The sequence below is a fragment of the Python bivittatus genome, unplaced genomic scaffold (assembly GCF_059951505.1).
Source record: "Python bivittatus isolate LINGU-HERP-01145 unplaced genomic scaffold, Pbiv_v1 ctg000590_np1212, whole genome shotgun sequence".
Lineage (NCBI taxonomy): Eukaryota > Metazoa > Chordata > Lepidosauria > Squamata > Pythonidae > Python > Python bivittatus.
In genome coordinates this window covers 5,048,992-5,076,677 of record NW_028277086.1, presented here as the reverse complement: position 1 = coordinate 5,076,677, position 27,686 = coordinate 5,048,992, and the positions used below count along the sequence as shown (strand labels likewise).

At 42.8% G+C, this 27,686-nt stretch overlaps 1 protein-coding gene across 3 annotated transcripts in view; it reads right to left on the bottom strand.

Moving 5' to 3' along the window:
• The window catches only part of SLC45A4 (solute carrier family 45 member 4), a 95,772-nt gene that overhangs the window by 26,267 nt on the left and 41,819 nt on the right, over nucleotides 1-27,686 (bottom strand). For 2 of the 3 annotated variants that reach the window (XM_088148911.1, XM_088148910.1), the window contains one exon: nucleotides 15,371-16,009. In XM_088148911.1, the coding sequence (XP_088005037.1) occupies nucleotides 15,371-15,611 (241 nt within the window). In that variant the 5' untranslated portion in view covers nucleotides 15,612-16,009. Of the gene's footprint in view, nucleotides 1-15,370; nucleotides 16,010-26,716; nucleotides 27,017-27,686 lie in introns of those variants that run through there. The other variant, XM_088148912.1, reaches the window with a different exon arrangement.

Sequence of the window (27,686 nt, the reverse complement as noted above, 5' to 3'; positions counted from 1 at the left end):
TCTCAGGGAAAAAATGGACCATTTCAGTGCTCCAACACAATGAAGATGATTCACTCTCAAATCAGGCCAAGGAACCAGAATAAAGGTTTTACAATCTCCTTTATAAAGTAAATCTAGAAGGGGTGCATGAATTATGTTTTTGGGAATCATAAGGAACAATGTGCAAAGGGGAAGGAAAATTAAAAGAGGACATTGTGCAGAAAAAGCCAAGCCATCTAAAGGCTGAAGAAAATGGCCAAGCCAGTCTTCTAAAACTGAGAAAATAGGAATTTCTGAGGAACATGGAGAGACCATCCTCTGCTTTTTGCCATTCCCCAAAGGTTTCAAGGTGCTGTGTGAAAACAGAATAAACTTTCCCTCCAGCACAAATCGGACTGGGCACAACAGCCCCATTTCAAAGCCAGCAGCTGGAGTAACTAGGAATGGGTGTTGGAGCAAAGGCTGAAGGAATGATGCCCTGCTTTCCACAAAATAATTTATGTCTTGGAGCAGTTGCATCGCTCTCTAGTTAAGCCACTTCACCTTTGACCAGAGCAGAGGCTTGGAGGATTATGGAGGAAACCAAAAAAGGTTCCAACACCTCTTGGAAGGAGCCAGAAGAGCAAAGCAAGTACTTGAGACCTCTTTCAGGGAACAATTATCCTGCTAGCCGGTCCTTGGTCCTTCACTCTGTACTTGACATCCTGTCTTTCACTGCATTGCCAGCTATTCTCCTGTATCTTGTTTAGCAGCAGCATTTTACCAAAAAAAAAAAAGTTGGGGAGGGGGGAGGCAGCTTTGTCTTGGTGTGCTACGCAAAGCTGAAGGGTGAAGATGCAGAAAATGTGTAGCAGCAAAGACAGAGTTTAATGGCCTAAGGAAACCTCCAGAAACATGTCGCAGGGTGGGTAGGAAGGTAAATGGCTTGGCAACCTAAGAATGACAACTGTGGGGATGAGGTGGGGGAAGGACTATGTTTCTAGGCCCATGGACCGCAAACAACCCAAGCAAAGGCTAACTGGATAGGTTTTGGCAAGAGGGCATGAAAGTTCCATCAAAAGGACAGTGTCTCCCCTTAGGGTTAAGAGCATAAGAATATAAATCTGTGCAACTTCATGTTGTGAGGCAGTTACGCCCCTTCCTTGATCAGGAGGCCCTCCACACGATCACTCATGCCCTCTTCACCTCTCATGCCCTCTTCACCTCCCGGTTGGATTACTGTAATGCGCTCTACATGGGGCTACCCTTGAAGAGTATCCAGAAGCTACAGCTGGTGCAGAATGCGGCGGCGCGGAGAGTTCTGAATGCCCTAGGAGGGCACATATAACACTGCTGTTACACAAGCTGCGTTGGTTGCCAGTCTGCTTCTGGGTCCAATTCAAGGTGTTGGTCATCACCTTTAAAGCCCTTCATGGCACAGGACCAGGTTGTCTGAGGAGCTGTCTCGCCCTGATTACTTCAGCCCACCCCACTAGGTCCAACAGAAGAGGCATGTTGTGGACCCCACTGGTCAAGGAATTTTGACTGGTGGGGTCTAGGCAGAGGGCCTTTTCTGCTGCGGCCCCTGCCTTATAGAACAATCTTCCTCCCAAGGTCTGGTGTGCCCCCCATTCTCATGGCCTTCAAGAAAGGGGTGAAATCCTGGCTGTGCCAAAAGGCCTGGGGGCCAGATGGGGGCTCGCACCAGTGGAGGTAGCTTGTGGGGTGATTGACCTTGCCCCCCCCCCCCCCCGTATTGAATGTTTTTAGTATTTATGTACAGGGTTTGTTGGCTATATTTGATTTTTAATGGATTATTTTAACTATTTATGGGGGATTTTTAATTGTTGATGGGGTTTTTGATTTTAACTGTGAGCCACCCAGAGTCACCCGCTGGGGGGAGATGGGTGGCATACAAATTTAATAATAAATAAATAAATAAATAATATAAAAATAAGCAAGCAAGGGGTATTTATTTTTATATAAAAATAAACAAGCAAGGGGGGAAAAAGTCACTCAGCTTGGCCAAGTTCATTTCAGAACAAAACGTGGACCCCCTATGCCCAAGGAACTATCAGTCCCATTATTTAGATGCATAACCCTCTTGCCTCCAGCTCATGGCAGCATGCATAACCTTCGCTCCTCCGGTTTTCCCGCAGAGCAACCTTGTGAGATAAGACAGCAGCCAGCCTAACATCATCCTTGACTGAGCATGGTCTTGGACTTGGGTCACCCTGATCCTAGTCTAATATCTTCACCACAATGGCATCATAGCTTTCCTTGAGATTGTTCCTCTCCTTTCAGAGGAGCCAAGAAATTCATGGAGGAGTCAACCATCGCTAGCTCAGAATCCTCAAGCAGATCTTCCTTCCCCCCCAACTCTGTGACTGCTATGGATTTCTCCCCAGTATTAACCTCAGTGACATGGAGAAGGAAAGATGGTCCTAGGAGACCATTTAGGAGCTAAACAAGTAACAGGGCACTTAGATTCATCTCTAAAATAAAACGGTGACTAGGTACAGAGAGACTCCAGGGCTGAAAACGTTTTAGGAAGTGCCACCCTCAGAGATGGTCAACCGCCTTCTAATAAAGCCTACATTCCTCACAATGGCAATAGCAAGACAGAATAGATTAGCAGTGACTAATCCAGAGTAGATTAACAGTGACCCAAAGAGCTTTACTCTGGGGGGGGGGGGAGCCCATTCTTTATGTAATGCAAATAAGGGGATGGTAAAGCAAGTAAAGAACTTGGGATGTTCAGTCTGGAAAAAAGAAGGCCGAGGAGAGATCAGCTATCAGAGGGAAGATGGGCAAGAACTATTTTTTTTAAGGCTGATCAGAAAGAAAGGATCTAAATTGCAGCTCCCTAGATCTTCAATATAAAGAATAGCTTCCTGATGGTAAGATCTATACAATAGTGAAGAGTCAGATAATTCACCTGTGGGAGGTGGCTATCCAGCCTCTTCTTAAAACCTCCAGAGATGGTGGACCTACAATTGCCATAGACATCTCTGGAGTTTTTAAGAAGAGGCTGGATAGCCACCTCCGACAGATGAATTATCTGACTTTCCTGCACAGTGCAAAGGGTTGGACTAGAACAGTGTTTCTCAACCTCGGCAACTTTAAGAGGGGTGGACTTCAACTCGCTGGGGGATTCTGGGAGTTGAAGTTCACCCCCCTTAAAGTTGCTGAGGTTGAGAAACACTGGACTAAAAGATCCTTGTGGTCCCTTCCAATTCCACAAATCTGTAAATCTAATTCTAATTTGTGCTGGGTATCATAGAATCATAGAGTTGGAAGGGACCTTGGAGGTCTTCTAGGTATGAATAGGCCATTTAGAAATAATTGCATTTTGGACAGAACTGAACGGTGGAGTTGTACCAAATTACAACTACTTCATATAGCAATCTGAATTTGAAAGGGAAAAGGTAATTTGAAGCACAGATGGGCATTCACATAGAACCTGCTGCCATATGACCCCTACTTTTTCTCTATAATCCTGTGAGGTGTGTTGGGCTGAGAGAAGGTGACTGGCCTGGGGTCACTCACTGGTCTAAGGGTGGATTGAACCCTGATCTCTCTAGACCAGTGTTTCTCAATCTTGGAAACTTGAAGATGTGTGGCTGGGGAATTCTGGGAGTTGGTCCACACATCTTCAAGATGCCAAGGTTGAGAAACACTGCTCTAGATGCACCCCAATACCTTAAGCCGTGTGTTCCAGTGATTGATTCTGGCCATAAGTAAGCCTACAGTTGGCAAACAGCAGTACCCAGAGACCTCAGTGGAAGAGAGGGCTGTGTCCAGAAACCCTCAGCGCCAAGAACCAAGGCCAGCTTCTCTCTCACACCCCGGAAAGTGCATCCACGTCCCCCAAACATTCCTCTGCTGCCCCATGACCAGCTTTTTCACCAGCCTCTTCCAATGGCTACGTTTCCTCTACAGCTGAGAATCAACACATGTATCCTCACTGCCTGAGGGAAGCGGTGCAGTTAGCAGTAACGGCTGCATGGGATTAAAGAGACAGAGAGGAAAAAACATTTTAAATAAGCAGCAATTCAAATAACATAATCTGACTCCTCACGAGCCAGGATTGAGCACTCCCGGCATTGTCAAAAATACAAATAACACAGGGATTTTAACTGCCTCGGGAATAATGCAGAGTGAACCTGACTAACCGGTCTGCCATCCCTAAAAACTTACACCAGATCAAATGAGCTCACCTCTTTGTTGTCTTGCTGCAATCAAATACCCACTACTATAGAAGAGATGCTGGCCTAGCAAGAACCCATTGCCAGCACATGTTCAACTCCAACTTCTTGGCTATTTATTACATGGTCATCTCCCCCTCCTTTTCTCCCAGCCAAAAGATAGAAACACCCAGGCTATGCGTTACATAAGCCTGCTGTGCAATCCCTGCAAGATTGGGCATCTGTCGCAGTAGCGTGTCTCAGCTGCAGACACTGTTGAGCTGGCTTTGGCTGATCTTGAAAGCTAAGCAGGGCTGGCCCTGGTCAATACCTAGAGAGGAGACCAGGGCTATGAAGTCAAAAAATGTCCTGGAATGACAAACTGCTTTCATAACACTGCCAAGAAAACTGCTTAGAGAAGTCCACATAGTCACCAGGAGTTGAGCCTGATTCTAAGGAGACATTATAATAGAAGTCATTATATGAGAAGGTGACTGGACAAATGGAAGGTCACCCACAGACCTACAGCAGCTGAGATTACCCAAAGCTAAGCTTTTCATCATTGCCTGGGCAATAATCAATTTCTTGTAAAGTAACACCGGAATTATTCCAGGTCAATTCATCCCTATATTTTAAGAACAGATTTTGAAAAAATAATTTGTTAACATGAGACCCTAGAGAGCAAGCCAGTAATCTCTGTATTGGCTGGGGAATACATCTGCATGCTGGCTGGGGAATTCTGGGAATTGAACTCCACACATCTTCAAGTTGCCAAGTTTGAAAAACATTGCCCTAAAGAATGCCAAGGATGATTGTGGGCAAAGCGAGAGGGACGTTGTGCAAAAATTGGCAGAGGTGAATGAAAAGATGGGGAGAAAATGCAAGAAGCAGAATGTGGTTTAATAGGATTTAAATAATTTATTTTGAAAATGACTGGGCAGCAAAACAAAACTGAAACTAGATTCTGAAACTCAGTTCTCCTTAACATGGGGACTGAGGGTGCTTTGCCAGCCTGCTCAATGAAACAAGACCCCCCCCCACACACACACACACACTCCAGGAAGCAGAATTACCCCTACAGTATAGTGGACCTTTGAATCCGTTGCTATTTTCTGGAGAGGAACAAACACCACTCTGGGTTAGATGCTTTCGAGAATTTGCATTTGTTTCAAATTAGAGTGTCCATATTTGCTGAGGGGCAGGAGGGTCCCCCTCCTCCAACAGTTATGTATACATTGGGGGGGATTCTCTTACAAGCAGCAGCTGTGGAAAGCAAGAGAGAATGACTACCAATCCCTGCCAATGTGCTCCTGCAAAGCTAAAGGAAGATTAGTCTGCCTGGTGAATTTAACCCTTTTTGTAACACCTTAAACAGGGTTTTTCTTTGTCCAGTTACTTCTTCCCCACACTCATCTCTACCCAGTTTTCTTTGCCTCCTCTCATCCCATACTGGTGTGCTGTTTCTGCTGGAAGGAATGAGAGGAATGTGTGAGTGTGCACTCATATATTGGCTCGTAGTAGTTTTTGTGTATCTGTGAGAGAATATCATCGGTGCCTGCAATTAATTTTGTAAGTAGGCATCTAATTTTCTGGAAGGGATATACCCACATACCAATATGCTCACACAGATAGGCACAGGCATAGATTTTGTGGGAAGGGCAGGTTTCACTTGGAGTTGGCAGTGCTAGAATTGGCAGAGTGGGGTAGCTGGCCACGGTATGCAGCTTTTGTGCATGTCTACAATTTTTATTTCCCTGATCTGCTTTTCCCAGCTGGGGAGGTCATCTTCAATTCAGGGTTGTCTTTTATTTTGGAGGAATATGGCAAAGGTACTTTCCATTTCGAAAAAGAAATGGAGAAATAAAAGCTTAAATTAAGGAGCAGCACTGTGACTGGATTTACTGTTCTATAAGAACCCTGACTCATTGAGTAAGGTTCTCCGTCACATGGATTAGAGTGTGCTTCCCAAAAAGAGGAAGTCTGGAGTGTTCTTGATCCCCAACTGTTTCCATGTTTCTGAGAACAATGGCTTGTACAATGATGTTTGATGTGCCACACAGGACTGCTCCTGAACCAGTCAGATCTGGCAATATTTAGGCTTGCCTTGGTTACATTCTGCTCAGACTACTACAGTGTGCTCTTCCTGGGGCTATACTTGAAGACATTTTAGAAGCTTCAATTGGTGCAAAATGCATCTGCTAGGTTGGCAACCTGACCATGCCACCAATTTCATACAATACCCATGCTGAAAGATGTGCACAACTTGTCAATCACTTTATGGGCATAATTTATGCTTAAACATTTAAAGCCCTAAAGCAGCGTTTCTTAAAGTGTGGTCTGAGGAACTCCAGGGGTTTCCCAAGACGCTCTGAGTGGTCCGCGAAATCAAAATGATTTGCCAAGTTAGGTTGAAAGATAACAGAATATTAAAATCCCTTCAAACATTTGTGAGAAGCAATAGCGGCAGCGAATGCGTCAATTTTTATTTTTAATATGGCAAATATCAGTAAATATAACCCATAAGTGGAAAGGGGTCCTGAGAGAAAAAAAGTTTAAGAAATACTGCTCTAAAGGATATAGGGCTGTTTATCTCAAGGTGAACTTGGCCAGTCATGAAGGTTTGAAGGACAACCCACTTTCAGATGCCTGTTTGAAGGGCACAAGAGACGGTGCCTTCTCAAGTAGCTAATACAGATTTAGCACTGCCTCTTTCCAGTTATATCTTCAACTGGATTAATTATGCGTTGAGCTGCTCTTTTAAATGGAGTATTCACTTCTTTTTCTGTCCACTAGTCAGCTTGAGTGCCTTAGAATGGGAAGATAGAGCCAAAATTTAAAAATAAAGTCACCAACAGTCACTGAGATTGTCTCACATGATGAGATAATTCCCAGAGTCCTCACCTACCTCACCAAAAGGGGCAAATGAAAGGCCAACAAATGTACAGTACGTAAACTTTCATGGAGCACCACGAAAGTTGCATCGGACTGAAAGAATGCGATCCTAAAAGAGCATCTGAGAACATCCAAGGGAGACGCTTTCTCTGGAGGCAGATGAAAGAGAAAGGATGGTCTTTCATTGACAGTATGAGAGTTACTGCTTGGTGTAAAGCGGAAGGGTGGAAGGAGTTCTTACTGCATATGAAAAAGTGGTTGAAGGAAGATTTAACCCTCTTCACCACAAGGTAGTGGAGCTGGCGGCACGTAACACAGCACAACCTTTGTGATCTTTCCCAGAGGCCTTAGATCAGGTAACTGCTAATAGAGATAAATGTCCTGTGGGTAATCTGCAAGATTTTCTATCCTTTTGGGGAATCTGGTGATGGAGTGCCTACTTTGAACCCACAAAACCATGCCCCCAAATATGTTGTCAGACACACTACTGCTGATTCATCCTTTCCAATCATTCCAACAGACGGGTCAATCTTCTCAGCGCCAGCACTCTCTGAAAATTTGAAACTGGGAGGCCTTGCTAAAATAGTTCCTCTTAAAGCTATTGAAATTTACATAAACTTTTTGACGTGCGTGATTTTTTATTGAAGTTAATGCTTCCTGTAGCTCTAGCAAGATACATCGATCCCACTGAGCAAAAACTGTGGGCTCCATTCTGTGTGGGGTTGGCTATTTACACAATCAAAGCTTTGAGAAAGCTCTATGTAGCATATTGGTTGCTAACTGAAGTTCATTCAAGAGCAGAAGGCGATATGGGCTCAAGGACCTGAAAGAGCTTTTGTGCTTGCGGCTCTTAATTCAACTGACAAAGAGAAGAATTTTATTCAGAAATAAGACTCTGTTGGCAGTCATTCACTGGTGGCTACTCTCCCTGCAATCCTCCACAGATTTTATCTGAGGTGGAGAGGAATACATCGGCAGAGCTGGCCTGTGTATTTTGCTTGGATCCTTTAAAATGAATGAGTGTGTCAAAAGAGATCGACCCAATCAAGGTAAAATTTGAAAATCACTGAATGTGCAAGACGCCAGGATGGCTTGTAAACTCAAAATGACTCAGATAAACAGAGATATTATATCCACGAAGATAATAGGAGATGAAGTTTTAAATAGATGGCTGACCCTGGGTTATGACTGCCACCAATTCACCCCAAAAACAGATCTTGGGGCCCAGGAGGAAACAATGTCTTCCATTCCACCTGGTGCCCCCTTCAAGATAGTTTTGAATCTCCCAAAATTCGGCCACAAATCTCCCAAAATTCGGCCAGATTGGACAACGGCTAAAAGCTGCACCCTCTCCAAACGAATACACTACAACATATATTTGGATCTAACTCTTTCAGTCATCCTTGCTCAAGATCTGGGACTTTCAAAAAGAAACTGATGTCCTGATAACCAGCAGGTGTGCCTTGGTTCCTCCTTGCCAAAAGAAACTGCCCAGCCCTGGCCACTACCTTTGCAATCAGGAAGCAGAACAAATTTTGGCAACCCACTGAAATCCTCCTAAACAAGCTAAAGCTTCTGCAGGAAATAAGATTTGCAGGGCTTCAAAGCACAGAGACACAAAGCTCGCTCATCTTTGGAGGAGAGCAAACTTGATTTCTGATGGGCGCATAGAAAGTATATAAGTTTTTCTGGTTCTGGAAAGGATGAAGACCCAGGAACAAAAGCAAAGACTCACTTAGGCAAAATCTGAAAAAGGTCTAGGCTTTCAAAGGAAGCACAGAGATTCTTTCCATCTTATTAACTGGTGGAAAATTCCACTTGCCTTCAGTTATTTCATAAGAGGCAGGTCTTATGAGCTCAGGTGCGCCTGCTACATGTGAGACCGGTGGAGATGGGGGAAAAGAGGAGGTAGTTTGCACGCCCGTCAGGGTTAGACTGAGATTCTGTTTATTCATTTTTGACTTTTCTGGCCTCCCGGTGACTATATGGCTTCTCCTCCTTCCTGGTCTTGTTCGTTGGGTGTGTCCATGAACACTATGGCTCTCTGAAGAACCAAAAGTTACTTGTTTGTAACTTGCAAGTAAGGAAAGGGTACATATTTTGGAATGCTATACTCTGCAATACTTGAAGAATGTTCCTAAGACAGGAGGAGTCATTCACTTGCCGATTTGCTCGCCACACAATTTGCAACGTTGCCCACTTGATGCCACAGAACTCATGCCAAGACTGGGGGAGATCTGGCTTGACAAAAAAAAAATCTAATCGATTGCTTGCCTTCAGTATCATATTGAGTCCCAGCTGGAGGGTCGCAATAGAAATTTTGGTTCTGATCGCCTAGTATTCATTTCGGCTGTTATTTTAACTGTTTGTTGTTGTTTATTGATTGCATGCTGCCCAGCATCACATATTTGGGTTTTTTTTATAGAGGGAATGCATTTTTGTATTTTGCCCTTTGTAATGTTGATGTTTTTAACACTTTGAGAGCCATCCCAAGGTTGATTGGTGTGTGGGTGGCTTTAGAAATCAAATAAATAAATAAAGCACGTTATTTTCTCCTTTAACCGCTTTGTGGGGTGTGTCTGAGAGGAGGCACAGAACTACCTTTTAAAAACTGGGCAGAGCAAAACCAGCTGGCCCGCTCTGCTTTATTGATTTAAGGCTTAAATAAATAAAGGCTGCCATCTGGCCCGCTGCTAGAAATACCTGCTTTTCTCACCCAGCGAAGGAAAGAATTCTACCGTGCTACTTCTAAATGTGGGTAGACGCCCGGTTGGCCAAGATATGTTTTCCTTGCAATTAGGTCAGCCGGCAACTGAAGACGACACGCACTTAAATGCCCACATAAAATGAGCCCGCGGTCTCACTGAGGCCTTTTATCAGCTTTGAGGTTAAGGGCGAGAGGGAGGGCTGGAAGAAACTGCAACTCCCAGGAGCCAGAGAAGCCTTTGTGCAGGTTACGCAACAGCTTCAGTCATCATCACAGCTGCTTGTGTCACTTTCGCCTCTCCCGCTTCTGCCCCAGAACCTGGTCCTTTACTGTCAACACCTAGAATGGAAATCTGATGGCCTTTCAAAATTCACTGCCATCGTCGATTCAAAGCAAGCAGGCCGCACCTTTTGCGTTACAGGTGGACGCTTATGGCAACTGCCACACCTTCGGGGCCAGGAACGACTATGGAAAGCGCCAGCAACGTGCGTGAGCCATGCCACTTGCGCGCAGTGTTACTGGGGGCTCTACATCAAATGAACGTAAGCTTCTCAGTGGAGAAATCCGGCGCTGCTTACCCCCCAGCGCAGCACAAATTGAGATGAAATGTTCTCCTCCTGCTCCCAGTTTTCACTCTTCTTAGCCGAAGCTATCCTAATCGTGAATGAGATATACCCTGCCTGGAGAAGGAAGTTCTGCCTCCTAACAGCAGCTGAAAAATCTACGCTTTTTGGTATAATTGTGATGTGCTAGCAGGGGGAAAAAAAATAAACAAAGCAAAGTGTGTCCTCAAACACACTCTGAATTTCTGTTTTTAGTTTCTGGATTTTTCAAAGATTACCTTTCAAGATGGCCAAGTTCATTACTGTGGTAAAAAAGACACCAACAGAGAGGCTGAGTGATGTCGGCCCAGCAAGCCAGCTGCTTACTTAGTGGGAGTGGCAAATAAGTGGTGTACGACGACCCTGCAGAGTAGTCTAAAGTTATTTGTCCCTGGTTTTTGCTTTTTTGTTTTTTTGAGAGAGAGAAATGCAGTACAGATGGGCTAAAGTTGATGAGAGTAGCAATGCAATTTATTAAGGACTAGATCTTTGTGAAGCATGAATACACAGCATTAAGCAAGACTGCAAGTTCTCCTTTGGCGCCAGACCTCCCTTTCTCGCAGAGCAGGTCTTAATGCTGAAGGTTTTTTTGATATCGAAAGGCTGTTGCTATGAAAAGCTTGTGGGTGGGCTATAGACTAGATGAAGTGGCATGACATAGTGGTGGAAACACAGGGAAGTAATTTATGAGATTTATAAATATATTTTCCACCAAAATGGTACCCCAGATAGCTAGCAATTCCTTGAGCTGCCTTTGACCAACCAGGAACATTTCTATCTCATCTGGGTTAAGCATCCATTTATTTTGCTTTATGTGGTTCTTGACAGATATCAGACACTGTTTGAGGACTTGAACAGTTTCCTTGGACAAACAGTCCTTCCTTCAGGATTTTAACAGCAGATGGAACAAAACGGACTGTTCCCATATTCACCCTTTGCAAAATAAAGGATAGACCTATTATACTACCTTAGTTTCTCAAAGATACTCCTAGATATCTTTATAGGCCAGCCACTTAGGTCACTGTCATAGCAGCTATTGGTTCTTTACATCACACCCTCTTTAAATTAAATATGTAACCAAGCAAATGTGCAGTTCCAGAAGGAAACAGGTAGTTTCCAGCACATTTCTGCACTGTAAAAATGCAAGCCAAAAAAAAAAAAAGGTGGGCTCAGCTGACGAAAAAACGGGCTGATCAACAACGTGAACGTGGCAAGCCAATTCCCACGGCAAAAGGCAGAGCCAACAGATTCCCCTGGGACTGTTTACAGAGTACTCAAAAAGTTTTCAAAGTGAAGAAAAAAGCCGTAGCCTAGCAGAATAACCATTTCTTTGCACAAAGAAGGTGCCAGATTTAATTCTCGGCCTGTTCAAGCGGGGATAGGAACGACTTCAGTTTGAAAATTGCTGCCATTCTGTTTCCCATGTTCCTATTATTAAACATATGACTCTTTTCTTGAAGAATCATGTGAAGCTGTCAACATTTCAGGAAGGGGATTGCTGCCAATAATCTAATACATACTTAAATGTCCTGTCCTGTGTCTTTGTCATGCAACATTAAGCAGTAAAGTACAAATACAGAAGGAGGGATGGGTTACGTTAGGGTGGTACACGCAACTGACAACTGCATTCTACAAAGCATCTTTGCTCCCTCTATGCCACAAGAAGAAGAAGAAAACCACCCTTCCTGTGGAAGGTTTAGCCTTCAGAAGATCAAGGAGGGAGATGAGAATACTCTTCAGGTGCCTGAAAGGATGGTGCAGAGCAGCAGATAAAAACTGGCCCTTCTTCTGGAGTATAGAATGCAGAATAATGGATTTACATTGTAGGAAGGCAGATTCCAGTTGAATGTTATGACAAACTTCCTAACAGTAAGTACAATTCAGGGGTAGAATCAACCTTTGGTGGTGGGCTCCCCTTTACTGCTTCAACTTGGATTCTTGCACTGAGCAGAGGGTCAGGCTGGATGCCTCACTGGCCCCATCCAACCCTACAATATGTTTCTGTTCTGAATCAACAGAAGATGAATTAACCACTACCACCTTAGCATGAGACAGAAGAGGGAAAGAACCTTGGTACTGCCCCCCAAAACTATTTGTACATTTTGAGGAACTTGGTTGATCTCAACAAATGGGTGCCTGTTCATTTATCCTTAAATGGCTGGGTGGGGGGAGAGTAAGAAGGGGTAGAACAGAGAATCAAGTCACAGCAGCAAAACCTGCTTGATAAAGAGAGTTTATTTTCTGTCCCTGTCACGCAAGGACGCACAGAATACAATTGCCTATCTCCAGTGACTAATCTAGGGGAAGGCATTATTTCAAAAGCACAGTGCAATTCTCAGCTCAGAACAAGCTACCTTCTCTACGGAAAGTACCAGGGCTGTTAAGAGTCCCTCAGACAGTTACGAGATCCAGAGTTCAGCTGAGAAATTTGGCAAGAGTATTGGAAGTTCACTTGTTGAGTCCACTGCAGTGCTTCTCAACCTTGGCAACTTTAAGACGAGTGGGCTTCAATTCCCAGAATTCCCCAGCCAGCCACTCGTCTTAAAGTTGCCATGGTTGAGAAGCACTGCTTTATAGGGTCACTCTGAGACAACACTCAGCGAGATGAATCAATAGTGTGACTCCAGGTAAGGGCTGTTCCACATTTGGACTTGCAAGCAAAATCACTGGCATTGGAAATTGCAGGACCATGCTCTTAAGGCCCTGGTGCACCACCAGGTCTTGCATGGAAGGCATTTGTGAGAAAGCAGCAAAAGGAAATGATTAGCAGGAATCAGCCTATGGTTCCTATCCTAATTCCTATATAGCAGAGCCTTCCTGCACAGGGATGTTATGAAGGGTAAGGAGATCGTAAATGGCGTGTTTCCGTGGGGACCAGTCTCATGAGTTCTGGCAGTTAAAGCTCCCCATTCCAGAAAACGAAGGACATCTGGATGGCTGGACAAAGATTCTCTTGGTTCCAGAAAGGTTCCTTCACAGCAAAGCAGCCACAGCTTTACATATAGGCATGTTAGGGCTGGATGGAGCTCACCAGCATCAAAGGAAAGTATTAGAGATTTCCAAGCAGAATTACTTCACAAAGAAATATTTCCAGACCTGCATTTCACAAGCTAAGCTCCTTATTTACAGTCGTTTTGCAAACTTTACCTCCCACTGTTTACCTCCATGCTGCTTGAGAACCTGACACTACTTAGTAAAAGCAGCTGGAACGTTCACCTAGCCCAAATAATCAACTTTCCATCCACCACCAAGTAGGAGACAAATTTAAGATAAGATCTTCTGCTGTACTATCACAGTTGGGTGTTCAGCTGAGAAACGTGGCAAGGGTATTCCAATGGAAGTTCACTTGTTGAGTCTACAGCAGCTTCCAGCTTAGGTCAATCCTTTTGGAGTGTGTTACTATTCAGTTGTTAATACTGCGTTGTGCTGGATGAAGGTAACTGGGGAAGCTTAGTAGTTCCTGATTCAACTTCCTTGACCCAATTTAAATAAGAAAGTTTGCCTAGATTTCCCACCCTGTCTTAAGGGCATGGAACTGAGCAGATCCTTATAACAAGCAACACTGTGTGAGGTCGGTTAGGCAAGAGTTGATCCAGCTCAAAGCCATTTAGCAAGATGCTTTATCTCCTGACCAGGCAAACCTAAATACCATCCACATATGAATAAGTTTTGGAATCAGACACAGTGCAGCCCTGGAAGATCAACTCTACCCTCTACAGCTGCCCAGTGTTTTGGATTCAACCTTCAAAAAGTGTTCTGGAGTGTGCAAGAGCTGGTCCCATCCCAGGAGTGTGAGGCAACAGCAAAATCCCATGAAAACATGTGGCTGCTTTGAGGTTTTACAGACCGCTGCTATGTTCATGCTCCAAAACCACGTTTGGAAATCTGGAGCACCATGCAACCTTGCTACACACTACTTAAAACCACAGCAGATTTGTTGAAACAATACTGCTTGCAATGTTTTGCTTAAGAACTGGGATTGCAGTGACCTTGAAATAGCCTAAAGACACCGGGATGGGTGAATGTTTGGTCATTTAAATATGGTTACATCACATAGAAACCTACCAACTAGTCCTACATCATTTTTGCACACCATCCAGAGGGAGGGAGGGAGGGAGGGAGGAAGGGGTCTATAAAGTGAGCAGCCACGCTGGTAAAACTGAGCCCCTGTAAATAAGGTAGAGATTGTCCAGTACATTTGGGGCAGACATGAAGGAATGGCTAAATTGGAAGGCAGGCCAATTTCACTGAGCAAACTGAAATGTGGGAGAACATCTATTCATATATCTTTTTACATACACTCAGAACTTTTCATATACACCCAGTGATCCTACACTGCTCTCCCAAAAGTTGGTACAAATAATCATTTTATTGCCTCAATCACTGGAAAAGGAAGTTGGTCAGCTGAGTAAGGGTACAAAATAAAAATAGGGAGAAAAAAAAGAAAGGAGGTGTAGAGAAAACAGATATGCTAGAGAAGATTTTAGGAAGCATGTGGGAATTAGAAATTACTTTTTCTACAAGCGCATTGTCCTACAAACCTGTTAATGCAAGACCCCGTCTCCATGCTGGCTGGCTTTTCTCTATAGCAGCCTGAGAGAACTTACTCTCTCTTCTCCTCCATCCCCGCCACCCCGAATTATGTCTCCACAGCTTTCAACATAGGCTCACCACCATGTATAGCCACTGCACTATGGTTACTCTTCCTACATGACCAGCTTTTTCTTCAGAAGCAACATCTACTTGGGGTTCATGGGTTCAAGTGGTCTCTTCCTTACAGCAGCACTGCGTTTCCTGGATGATCATCAGCACATTACCTTGGGAAATAATCACATGGCTGCTGGCAGCAGCTGTTCCATGGCTGAAGGATAATCCTACAGAGGGATAACCATGTTTCAGGTGGCCCCTGGCTACTGCTTTTGACAAAAGCTAAGAATGTTTCAGGAAGGCCAAAAGCTCCACAGACACACGGATAAGGAACCTGTCAATTTCTCACAATAACACACAGCACCAATTTTACTTACCAATTTGTAACAATACTGGTGTCACCAAAGCTGTCTCCATAGCGTAACAAAATTCCCTGCCGAACATTACGGCGCCGTGCATCACCCAGAGCCGTACCGGGATGCGGTCAATGGAACCTTCACTAATAGTCTCTTCTTTGCTCTCGCTCTCCTTTTCTGGTTTCTGGAGCTGAACAACAGGAAGCTCTTGAACTTGCATAGATTCTGAGTCAGCATTCTGGGGAGCCATTTTCATCACCATAAAAAATACATATATTTATATATCTATAGATTTATTTTTATCTCTATATAAATAATTCTATCATCTCTAGCGATAAATTAGGATGCCTTCTGTTCCTCATGGCGTCCCGTTCCTTGTGCAAGCGGTATTTGTAATTCCCTTGGGACAAACAGGTTTTGGCATCAATTTTTCACAAAGGCTTTCCAACATTCACAGGAACATCAAACTATTTGGTAAGAAAATTTCAACATATGGCTTGCTGGCTTCCTTTTGCTTACTGGGATCTAGAGTTAAAAATCCATAATTGCCATTCAGTTAATATCAGTTTCATAATTATTACTGAAGAGGTGTTGAAGTCGTTCTGCTTGCTACACAAAGGTGAAGAGGTGATACGAATCCCCATCGAGTGGCTGATAAATCTGCAAGCAAACAGAAAGAATCAAGTCACAGATCACTAGGCATTTGGAGAGCCCCCTGCCTTTCACCCTTGTTTTCATTCACCAAAACAAGGCCTCCGTTCACACTTGTGGACTCTTCTGGCAGAAGAGTGGTCAACTGCTTTGGGCAGCTCTGTGAACGGATCAATGTTTTTTCCAGGCAATCAACAATGCTGCTTTAGGTTAATTGTTCTAAATGCATATCTTCTTTCAAAATGGTTTGGAGAGATTCCAAAGAAAGGCCAGCATTCAGAACATGCCCTTTTTATAAAAATACCACTAAGATGTAAGCTTGCAAAATGAAGACCAATGACGGAGTTGCTTCTGCACCAAAATGATCTGCATCTGATGTATAAAAAGGAGGTGTAAGTGTGTAAAAATGTTTTCGCTTCTTGAAAGATTTGCTAGCTTTCATGTTAAGAAACAGGATGGGATACCTCTTGCCCCAAACATTTTATATAACAGAAAGCATTCCAGAATAAAGACAAAAGGAACTACTATAATGTTTCCAGAAGCCTTCCCTCCAAATATGATGGATTTCCATGCCATGATCCTTAGTCAACATAGTGATGGCTTGGGATGATGAGTGTTGTAGTCCAACACACCTGGAAAGTATCAAGATGAGGAAGGAAGGTTTACTGAAATCAAGAACTTACTGTGATTCAGTTTACGCAATGCTCCATTCCTCTGTGCTGCATACAGATACAAACATATTTATTTGACTGCTGTTTGCCTAGTAGACATGCACCTAGTGGTTGCATTGATTGGAGTTCCTTAGCGCGTATCTACTACATTATTGGAGATAAGTCTCTGTTCAGGCTTTGCAAGTGGCCCAACCAAACATCAGTGAATTCATATTAAGAGGCTTTTATTTAGGGATTGAGGCATGCAATTATTTTGCACAAGTTCTGATCAGTTTTCTTTCATGGATGAACTCAAGGCTGCTGATGGAAGCTTCCTGGGGTTATGCAGAATATACAAAGGGGGCACTTCACAAGCCGGTTGATGTAAGCAGAATACTCTTCCTTGAAGGGTTAAGTCAGGCACATTCTGTGGAAGGATCAGCACAGCTGGTTTACATGCTCTCCTGAGGTATCTGTGTTTGCACATCCATTTTGCTGGCTGCCCCAGCAGAAGCTCTCTGTGCATGTCCACCTGTGTGCAGACCCTTGGGGAAAGCTTTTGAAGCAGCTGCCTCAATGTTTCACAGAAACTACCTGCTTTAACACATGGAGAAAGACTGCTTTCCTGCATCAGCTGGGTCTGCGAAGTCCCCCTTTCAAATGTGTCATGGTCTGCAAGCAAGAGTAGGTTATGATATATAACATGCATGTGTCTCAACCTGTCTGCACATGTACAAATACACACATTTTAATTACACCATTCACTACATAAACTATTCAGCTTTGCAATTTAAGTGACGCTGGTTACTAAGGAATGTCAGGCTGAGATCTGATGCTCCTCTGCTGTGCCTGACCAGTATCTAATTCAGCCTTAAATCACATGGAAAGTAAAAGCCTGCATGCAGGCCTTTGGGATTATAACAAGGAGAACATGGGGACAAATTTTCATGCTTTAATGTATCGTCGAAGGCTTTCACGGCCGGCATACGATGTCTGGTGTGGGTCTTCCGGGCTGTGTGGCCGTGTTCTTGAAGTTTTGTTTCCTAACGTTTCGCCAGCACCTGTGACCGGCATCTTCAGAGTGCAGGAGCACAGACAGGAGCAGTTCTCTCTGTGCCCAGGAGCTGGCACAGCTCGAACTGAACAGGAGCTGGGCACAGAGAGAACTGCTCCTGTCTGTGCTCCTGCACTCTGAAGATGCCGGTCACAGGTGCTGGCGAAACGTTAGGAAACAAAACTTCAAGAACATGGCCACACAGCCCGGAAGACCCACACCAGCCATTTCATGCTTTAGTTTAATGCCCAATTCCTCTGGTTACTGGATGTTTCAAAAATTCAGTGTCTACCTTAATCTAGTATCTGTGAATCCATGATTAGGTCATTTCCCCCCAACCACATGCCCTTTCCATGTCTTGACTCCTTCTAACTCCTAACCTAACTTAACTCCTTTTAGCATTTAAATTGAGAATCCTGGGAACCGTAGTTTCAACCCACCTAGAGGGCACCAGCCTAAGAAAGACTGAACTAGATCAACAGCTTTCTTTCTAGATCAAGATGTGCTCAAAGGAATGTATGACTGAGAAAGCACTATTAATAGCACACAATTGATATGCAAACCAAGCAAATCAATGAGCTGCAGAGGGGACAACAATGGAATATGAAGAGTTATCATGGGCTAAAAAAATGCTTAACCCTTTATTTAAGTGTAGATCTTCACACAAGAATGAGCATACAATAGTTTAAGCCCAGAAAATACGACTCAAGTTTTCAAGAAAAACTGGCAGTGAATATAAACTCTACTATCACAACAGTGGCAGAAAATAAAGCTTTAAGGCTTGAAATCTATTCTTATAATAAGCAATGATGCCAAGATCTATACTCCCTTTAAAAAAACATAGCACAAATTACATAATCCTACTTATGCAAGCAACCTCCCAAGCCTGTGTCAAAACAGTTATTGAGGGATAGTTCTTTAAATTTGCCAGGCGTGCTTTATTTCATTTTTAATTATGTAACCCTAGCGTGGAAAATCTATCTATGCGGTCTACGTGGACTTGACATTACATAATCGATCAGTCAGTGAGGATCTGGTTGTCTCCTTCGTGAAAGTTTGCTGAATGGTATGCTTTTCCTGCATCTGGCTGTGACCTTGCAGATCCAAATAAAGAGGGTTGATTGCAATGGGCATTGTCTTGAAGATGATCTCAAGTTGGACAAGTTTGTGCTGCAGGAACAATACCGCCCCCCCCTGGCCCTGAACAGCCTGCCGTGGACAGGTCAAAGAGAATGCAAAGCAACCTGGATCTAGAGGCACAATTCTTTGGAACCCAACGTTTAAGGATTCGGTTTCAAATCCTTAAAACTCTAGCAGGGCCACTCCTATATATAATCAACCAGAATAGGTGCAACATGTACAGACGAGCTGTTATTCCTTGTTACCGTCCTAAAGTGGAAAAAAAACATCCTTACTAAACTTAAGAAGGGACTGCTGGTTACATATTTCCTTCTCTGGAATGGAAGCTCTGTTGTAGAATCAGATAGGGGCTGGCATTGTATCATCTTGATAGAAATACATGATGCAGTATTAATGTGTACTAAAACAGAGAAAGCTGCATTGGGTAAGATGAGAACCAATTTGCATTTTTTAAACGTTAAAGGTGTTGACTGAAGAGTACTGTGTCCCACTGAATTATGTTCAACAAACTTCTTTGAATTCTTTTGAATTCAGCAGTTTCATCCATGCCAGTCCAAGAACAGACAGATATAACAAACCTTAATAAAATCCCGGTTTTTGCTTCCCTAGCAGCAAAGATCTCCTGAAAGCCTTGCAGAAGCAACCCAAATAAGCGCTGGAAAATAGTAAGACACTCTAAGCTGAAACAAGGAAATGAAAAGTTTCATGTTTATAATGTTGGGCGAACCATCACACCCACAAAGGAGGAGCAAAGGACAGGCCTAGCAACAACTATTAGTTGTTTTATAAGGACTGCCCATGTTTAGAGGAAGAGTGCTATGTGAATACCACCTGCAAGAGGAGAGATGCTCCTTGCATTCATATCCTCCATAGGGACATCTATCTGTGGGTAGCAGGATGCAGGACTGGACAAGCTGACAGTCTGATCCTGCAAGGCTGTATGTATAGTGGCCCAGCGAATAAATTCAACCAAAGAACTGGATTAGGCCAAAGCCCATCTTAGTCCAGCATTTTGTTTCTCCCCATGTCCAGCCAGATGCTTCTGGGTGCTCATAAGCAAGAGACAGATAAATACCACTTTCATGCTGTTGTTCCTTAGCAACTGCTGTTTGGAGCCCTGTTGCCTCCAAACCAAAGAAAACATGAAATTTCAAGACTAACAGCCTGGATAGACCTGTCAGTTGTGAACTTATCCAGTCCTCTTTTAAAGCCACCCAAGTCTGTGACCACCCTCACTTCTTGCATTTAATCTATGGAATTCATTATCCAACCTTTGCTTGACAACCTCTAATGGTGAAGCCCCCATGACTCGAGGAGGCAGAGCATGCCACTACTTAAGAGCTCTCACGGCCAGGAAATTAAGTTAGGATCTCTCTCTATAAAGCTTCTACCCACTGGTTCCTATCCTTCCCTCAGGAGTTATGGAGAATAAATCCACTCCCTCTTCTCGTGACAGCCCTTCAAGTCTTAGAAGGCTGCTATCACGTCTCCCCTGAGCCTTCTCTTCTTTAGGCTGAACATATCCAGTTCCTTTAATTGCTGTTCATGAGATTTAGCCTTCAATCCCTTCACCATCTTTATTGCTCTTCTCCGCACTCTTTTCAGTTCCTGAGCATCCTTCTTGTATTGGGGTGACCAAAACTGGACAGAAAATTCCAGGTGCAATCTGACCACTGAAACAGAGTACTACTACTTCTCATGATCTCAACATTATACCTCTGTTGATGCAGCCCAGATATCACTGGCTTTTTAGCAGCTGCAGCACACTTCTGGCTCATGCTTAATTTGTGGTCTAAAAGGAAGCCAAGATTCTTCTCACAAGAACTACTGCTGAGCCACATACCACCTACCTTGTATCTATGCATTGCATTTTCCTATCTAAGTGCTGAAATTTACATTTCTTGCCACTGAAGTGCATACTGTTGGATAGGGCCCAATGTTCAAGTCTATCAAAATCCTTTTGAGCCTTAAGCCTGTCTTCTGTGGTGTTAGCAATCCCCCCCCACTTTATGTCATCTGCAAATCTGATGAGCATCCCTCATCTAAGTAATTTATGAAAATGTTAATGAGCACTGGATTGAGGAGAGAACCCTGGGGCACCCCACTTGCATGAAGAGCGTCTTTTTGTCTTAGACCTCCTTCTAATCAGTTTCACCAGAAGACCCATGATCCTGGTATTCTGAGATAAGGATAAAAACTTCTCCCTGTCCACTTTCTCCATGCATGAATCCTGCACTTCTGCAAATGCCATACATGAATTTTGCCCCACCTGGTCACCGTTTTTTCCCAAGCAAAAGAGCCCCAAACATTCTAGCTTTCTCTCATATGAAAGATGCTTCAGCTCCCTGATAATTTTGGTTGCCCTCTTCTGCAATCCATTAAAGGACAGGTCCTGTTATCCCATGACCACTAAGTTTACTCAAGGGCCTTCAATGAGGAACTTTGTCAGACGCTATTTGAAAAACCAAGTAGTACAATGATTATAGGATCACCTCCAACTACATGCCTGCTGACAATGGTGAAAACCTCAGAAGGATGTACCTTCAGAGAATCCATGCTGATTTCCTTCATCAGAGCTGAGATTGTAATCCCCAGTCCATCAAGCCAGTATTATTTCAACTGATTCATTATGAGTATACCACCCAAGTGGTTTCCACCAAGAGAGGTTCTGGGTGGGAAGGAACCCTCTTGCAGAACTGGTGGACATATGAAAGAGCATGGCTGAATGACTTTGGAGTGATCTTAGTGAGTGTGAGGGCCCTCTTCTTTGTATAAAACGTGATCAGTTTTCCAGGTCTCTAGACATCTACCAACATCCTTTTCTACATGCCAATTTGCTTTTCCGTTGGAAGGAAGGCAGGCCTCAAGTGTAACTGTGTGATTGTGCTAGTTCACATCTCTAGATAAGGGAAGTAAGGAGTGCCTTGCTCCCAGGCAAAGGTCAGCACATTTAATCATATTATATCCCAATTGTTGTTTGCAAAGAGAAATGCTTACATTTGATTACCAGAGCTCACAATCTCTTTATAACACACTTTTAAAGGGAGACTGCCGGATGGATTAAGGATCAACAAGATTTATTAAATGTGAGAAAAAAACAAGGGGCAACCTCTCCTGAAATTATTTTTCTTATCCCCTCCCTTGTTCCTCAGAGTAACTCAGCAGCTCTATCATCCTTATCTGCCATTGCTCTGAGGTCATCAAGACCGTGCCTGCTTTGGCTGAAGCAGTTTAGCACTCAAGAATGGAGAGGGACCCAATCTAGATGAACCTTTTCCTGTGAGTATACGCCAGATACAATGGATGGGAATTTGAGAATTCCCAGACAGCAATCCTGACACACGTGGAACAGCCACAGTGGGGAAGCCGGGATAATTTCTGAGCACATCTGAACAGAGGGGCCAACTGTTGTAGAGCTCACGTATTTCAGTGGCGCATCCAAGTCCCTCTCATTCTAGAGACAAAAGTGCCATTTTTACACCTTGAACTCCTAGAGTTTAGATTTGCTGGGATCTTCTGTTGCTTCAAAAAGAGCCAAGGATTTTTGGTGCGTTTGCCTTGCTTCCTGAGATAAATGTAACAGCATGAAGATGATTTCTTGCTTTGGGGTACATCTCCCACTCAGCAGCCTGTTACAGCAGATAGATCAAAACAGCAGCTGCCCCACCGTGTATCTTAGAGGTTGCAATGAATCACAGAATCATAGAGTTGGAAGAGGTCCTTGTGGCTATCAAATCAACCTCCTGCTTGATTCAGGAATCTACATTAAAATGTCCCAGACTGATGGGCTGTCTACTCTCTGCTTGAACAGATCCTAGGAAAGGGAGTCTGCCTCCCCTCCAGAGGGTTCATCCACCGTTTCTAGACCAATTGTTCAACCTGCTATGCCTTCCACTTCTTTCTCCATCCATTGCCTCGCTAAAAACTTCTGCAAAACTTAAAATGCCATATCCTGATCATTACACACGAAAAGTACAAGTTCATGCACAATGAGAACTTGCTGATACATCACGCAATGTATGCAAGGATATCCTGCATTAGATGCAATACAATCTAATCTTATCCATGGCTAAGCTTCTATGAATAGACATTCCTCCATGTGGAAAAATAAATCTATATCAAATCTGGCTCGATCTGGGTTTACTCCCCAGTCCACCTCCATGCTGGGTCCAGAGCAATGTTTCTCAAGTGTGGCAACTTTAGGATGTGTGGACTTCAACTCCCAGAAGTCCCCCAGTTAGCATGTTGGCTGGGGGAATTCTGGGAGTCAAAGTCCACATATCCTAAAGTTGCCACACTTGGGAAACACTGGTCCAGAGACAGCCTGGTGTTAAGCTACATTTTGCTGTGCAGAGGGACAGAGCGTATATGTCATGCCTCTGCTAAAATGAGCTTCTACATGACTGCTTTCAAATATTTCTATCATTTTATTATGTCCTCCCACAGAAAGGCACTTTCATTGGCAACCTTAAATGCTTTCCCTCAATAGGAAGATTCAGTAATATTCTTCAACAAGAGTGTTTATACATATGCTTAGATGAATACGCTTAGATGAATTAGCAGCTAGTCTCTATCATTAGGTTCCCTCATCCCAAATCTAGGAATTTTTTACTAAAGACAAAGCATTTTTAGACACTGCTACTGAAAGAACTGACTGGGTTTGTTTGTTTTTTAACCTGTCCTTCAAGCAGTGTTCAGCATTAAATCAGCTTGCTTTCCTCTCCTCAAGTAAGGCAAAGAAAGAGGCATGGTAAAAGTTTTACACAGGCAACTTCTCAAGGCATCTTAAATGCAAAAGGAGGAAGCAATCAGTGCATGCAGAGCTTGTGACAACTTTTAAGATCATCTAATAAAAAACCGCTCCTTGTTCATGTTCAATTCCTTACTCCAAAACTGAATGTGCAGCACGAAAATCTGTAGAATGCTCGCTGACCAAGGAGTCAGAATGTTGTGTTTCTGCATGATCCCCTGCTGTGATCTTGCTTCCTTTCCTGTCTCTGCTACGAGGATAAGCCTACTGGTTCTTTTACGATACAGGGATCTCCCGTAGCACTCCTGGGTAAGTTATCATACATACTCAGCTTAGGAACTCAGCAGAGTCATTGGCTGATGGTGGTTCTGAAGACAGTTAATGTTTATATATGCTATAAAGCAGGGTTCCTCAACCTCAGCAACTTTAAGATGGGTGGACTTCAACTCCCAGAATTCCCCAGCCAGCCATGCTGGCTGTGGAATTCTGGGAGTTGAAGTCCACCCATCTTAAAGTTGCTGAGGTTGAGGAACCCTGCTATAAAGTCAAGTACAAGGAGAATGTACCTTTTTTTTTTAACCATACACCAGAAAGCAGTGTGTGCAGAGCTACCAGGCCTGAGAAAATGTGCAGAACTCACTATAAACTCAGGAGGTTAATGGGGAAAGAAAAAACCCTAGAGGCCAATTTTAGACATGACAATATATATGCTTTGAAGATGAACATTTTAATGCCTTTTCAAGGCTTTAACAGGGGTGCAATTTTCTAAATTAAGACAAGGTGCTAAATTGCCCACAACTAGCATCATCACAGTTAAGTCAAACAGATGTGTTTTTGCCTGTACAAGCAGGTTGTGCTATAAGAGACCTATTTCATAAATACTGCAGGCAGGTGTCTATTGCAAATCTTTAAAGAGGCTCAGAAAACCTTACAAAATGCACACAGGCCCATCAATAATACTCAAGCAGTCGAAGCACATTTTAAAAATTCACTGTCAGCTATGCCTGAAATTCGACCTTGGCATCACATCGCCCCCCCCCCCAATGTAGCATACAAAACACAACTGTTTTGGTCAGGCTGGCTAGTTGCTCCAGCAATCGTAGCCACTGAACATGAATATTCTTTCTTCTTTCAAAGGAAAGCTTAGGCAAATCCTTTCCTTGTTGAAACAGCTTTCCTTCTAACCAATAGGCAGGTTCTTCCATCATTATGCTGGCTGTTAGTATAAACCAGTGTTTCTCAATCTTGGCAGCTTGAAGATGTGTGGACTTCAACTCCCAGAATCCCCCAGCCAGCTAACCAAACTGAAAGATGCTACAGATTCAGAAGCTGTAGTGTGAACCGGACCAAGCTCTGGGCCAATTCACAATGGGGAGACAGCATAATTACTGAAAACTTCTTTCTGAAAGCTGATGCCCTCCAGATGCATGGGCCAGAAAAGCGATGGGAGATGCGAGCCAACACATCTGAAGAGCGTTGACTGGGAGAGGCAGATGAAAAATGTTTTTGGTAGCAAGACTGAATAGCTCATGGACAATTGGCACTCATGCCCTACAGTTTTACATTAAAAGGGATGTACAGAATCTTCCAGGATGCAGTAATGAGAGGATCGTAAAAGTTCTCCCACATCTAATGGTTTCTGGATGAAGCAGCCATTAAAATGCAACACACTGGCCAACTCTGCCTTGACGTTTATAGCCGAGTGCATGAAGGAAAATATCCAGGCAAGAGCTGCCAGAAAGTAGTCCATCTCTCTTGAAAAGCATTCTGCCTGGGAAACAATTTATTGTAACTATTCTTTGGAGATGCCAACCAAATGGGTTGAAGACTACAATTTCCCAGAAAAATATGTTTCTTTTGTATACAATTATTCTATTTCTAAGCTGCAAATCTAGTAGTCAAAGCCCCTCATAAAATGCCAAATTCCATATTTCAGATATATAGTTTAACTTCAGATTTATATCTTTATTATTATATTTCCTTCCAAAGTTATATTAACATATGTTATTTGGAATGAAAAGAAAGGTATGGCTGAACAAGACTAAATCATGAGTTTAAAACCATCTAATGTCTTACAATGCCAACACAAACACAAAAATTGATGTCCAACTCTTTTTAAACATTCTTTGAGGGATCCAACAGACATGAAATAATATTTTCTGATGAATTAATTTAATTCTTAAGTTACACAAAGTATGTTTCACATTTCTTAAAACCTGGACCCACCAATTTTTCAAGATTGAGTATTCCAATTTTTTGTTCCACAGTTCAGATAGTAACTAATGCTAAACTTAATTCTGTTTTTTAAATTCCTTATGAAATTGAATTGTTGGTTTCATTTCAACCACTCCATCTCTTAAGGATCCTAGAATTGCATGAACCTCTGATAAAGGCCATACTGTTTAATCGCGATATAGTTCAACAGTATACCTTGTCAAGTGATATTATAGATAAATCATATCCAGAACACAATCTCTCAAAATCTTTAAAATACCTGAAATAAATCAATGGATTTGAGGATTTATCCCTTGTTTGGACCAGAAATTCCAATGCAACACCTTCCCTGCTCCCTTCAAATTTGGATTATTCTCCAACATCAGTTTCTTAGGTAATTCTAGATCAAAACTTATCTATTAATAACAAAATGTGCCTGGCAGCTTTCAAGGCTGAAAACGAAAATCCCTGCTTAACAGACCCTAAAACTTGGCAAGATTTCAAAGAGGTTACATACTTGCTCTCCAGAGAAGCCCAGACAGCAATATTAAAAAAAAAGTTCTCCTTCCAGAAAAAAATATACACATTAAAATAAAAGCCCAATAGTACAGTTGAAAATCTGGTATGCTGAAGCTGCCTTTATCATAAAACAACCTGAATTTGGCCAAAGATATCCAAGGGGCTTTGGCCTACCATAAAAATTTGCCCATTAATTTGTCTATCTGTGTAAAGTATCCAATAGAAATTATTATTGGAACTCCTCTTAAAATATACATTAATCTCTATGCAATATTCATTTTAATTACAATAATCTTGTACAACAGAGACTCAATGGAAGCTTTTGTCATTAAATTATATCTACTGAAACTGCATCTAGACAACCACGTTGAAAAGACTGGTTTACTTACTCATAAAGGAAAGTCATAGTACAGGAATGTTTTTTCTTCAACTTGAAGCTGAAAATAATTTAAATTCATGATAGTCTTTATAAGTGAAGAATGAATGTCGTAGCAACCTTGAATGCTGCTACATTTCCACCATCCCTTTTGTCTACCAAAGCCCTCCTCCATCTCTGAACAGTTCTAATTCTTGAATAAGTCTCCAATATGATTTTTTTTTGTCCACATCACATATTTTGTTTCTGGTGCCATTTAAGAGTTTCATCAGTAAAGTGTGGCCAACGGAAAAATTCAAGCCGTGTAATTGTTACTTGTAATTGCAAAGTGGAGGAGTGAACTGCAGTTGTCTGAATTAACAACTTCCTCTATTGCCTTGTTTGAAATGCAAAGGAAACCATTGCCAAATCATGTGACTTCCAACTCTGCAATGCAGAGGAGTGAGCGATAAGCTGCTCATGTTGGCTAACAGCATCCTTTATCATACACCATAGAATGATGAAGCCCCGTTCTAAGCTGTCTTAGATTCCATGATATGGAAGAGCAAAGTATAAAACTAGGATCCATCTGGAAGCTTCCGCAGTTTCTCAAGATCACTGCTGACATTCTCAATATTTTATGCTAAGGCAGAAGCAGCCTTAAAATGGGGTATCATCTTTTTATGGCATGACGTCTGTTGGCTTTGTGACATGGTGCCCGCACGTATACCCACACAAACCCACGGCTGAAATTAATCTTGCAGACACAACAGCCACCTCTTTGCTGAACAACCTGGGAGCCCTTCAGATGCATTGGTCTAAACTTCCTATGATCCAGGTGGCAACTCAAAGGACACTCTTGTTGAGGCCCACATGCTTTCCATATGTAGAGATCCATTTCAGTTTCATATGCAAAAACCTAGGATTTGCAGTTTAACTATCTCTAATAGCAGAACCTAAGGTATCTTCTGGATTTATTACAGGAACGGCCTTTTTTGAATTGT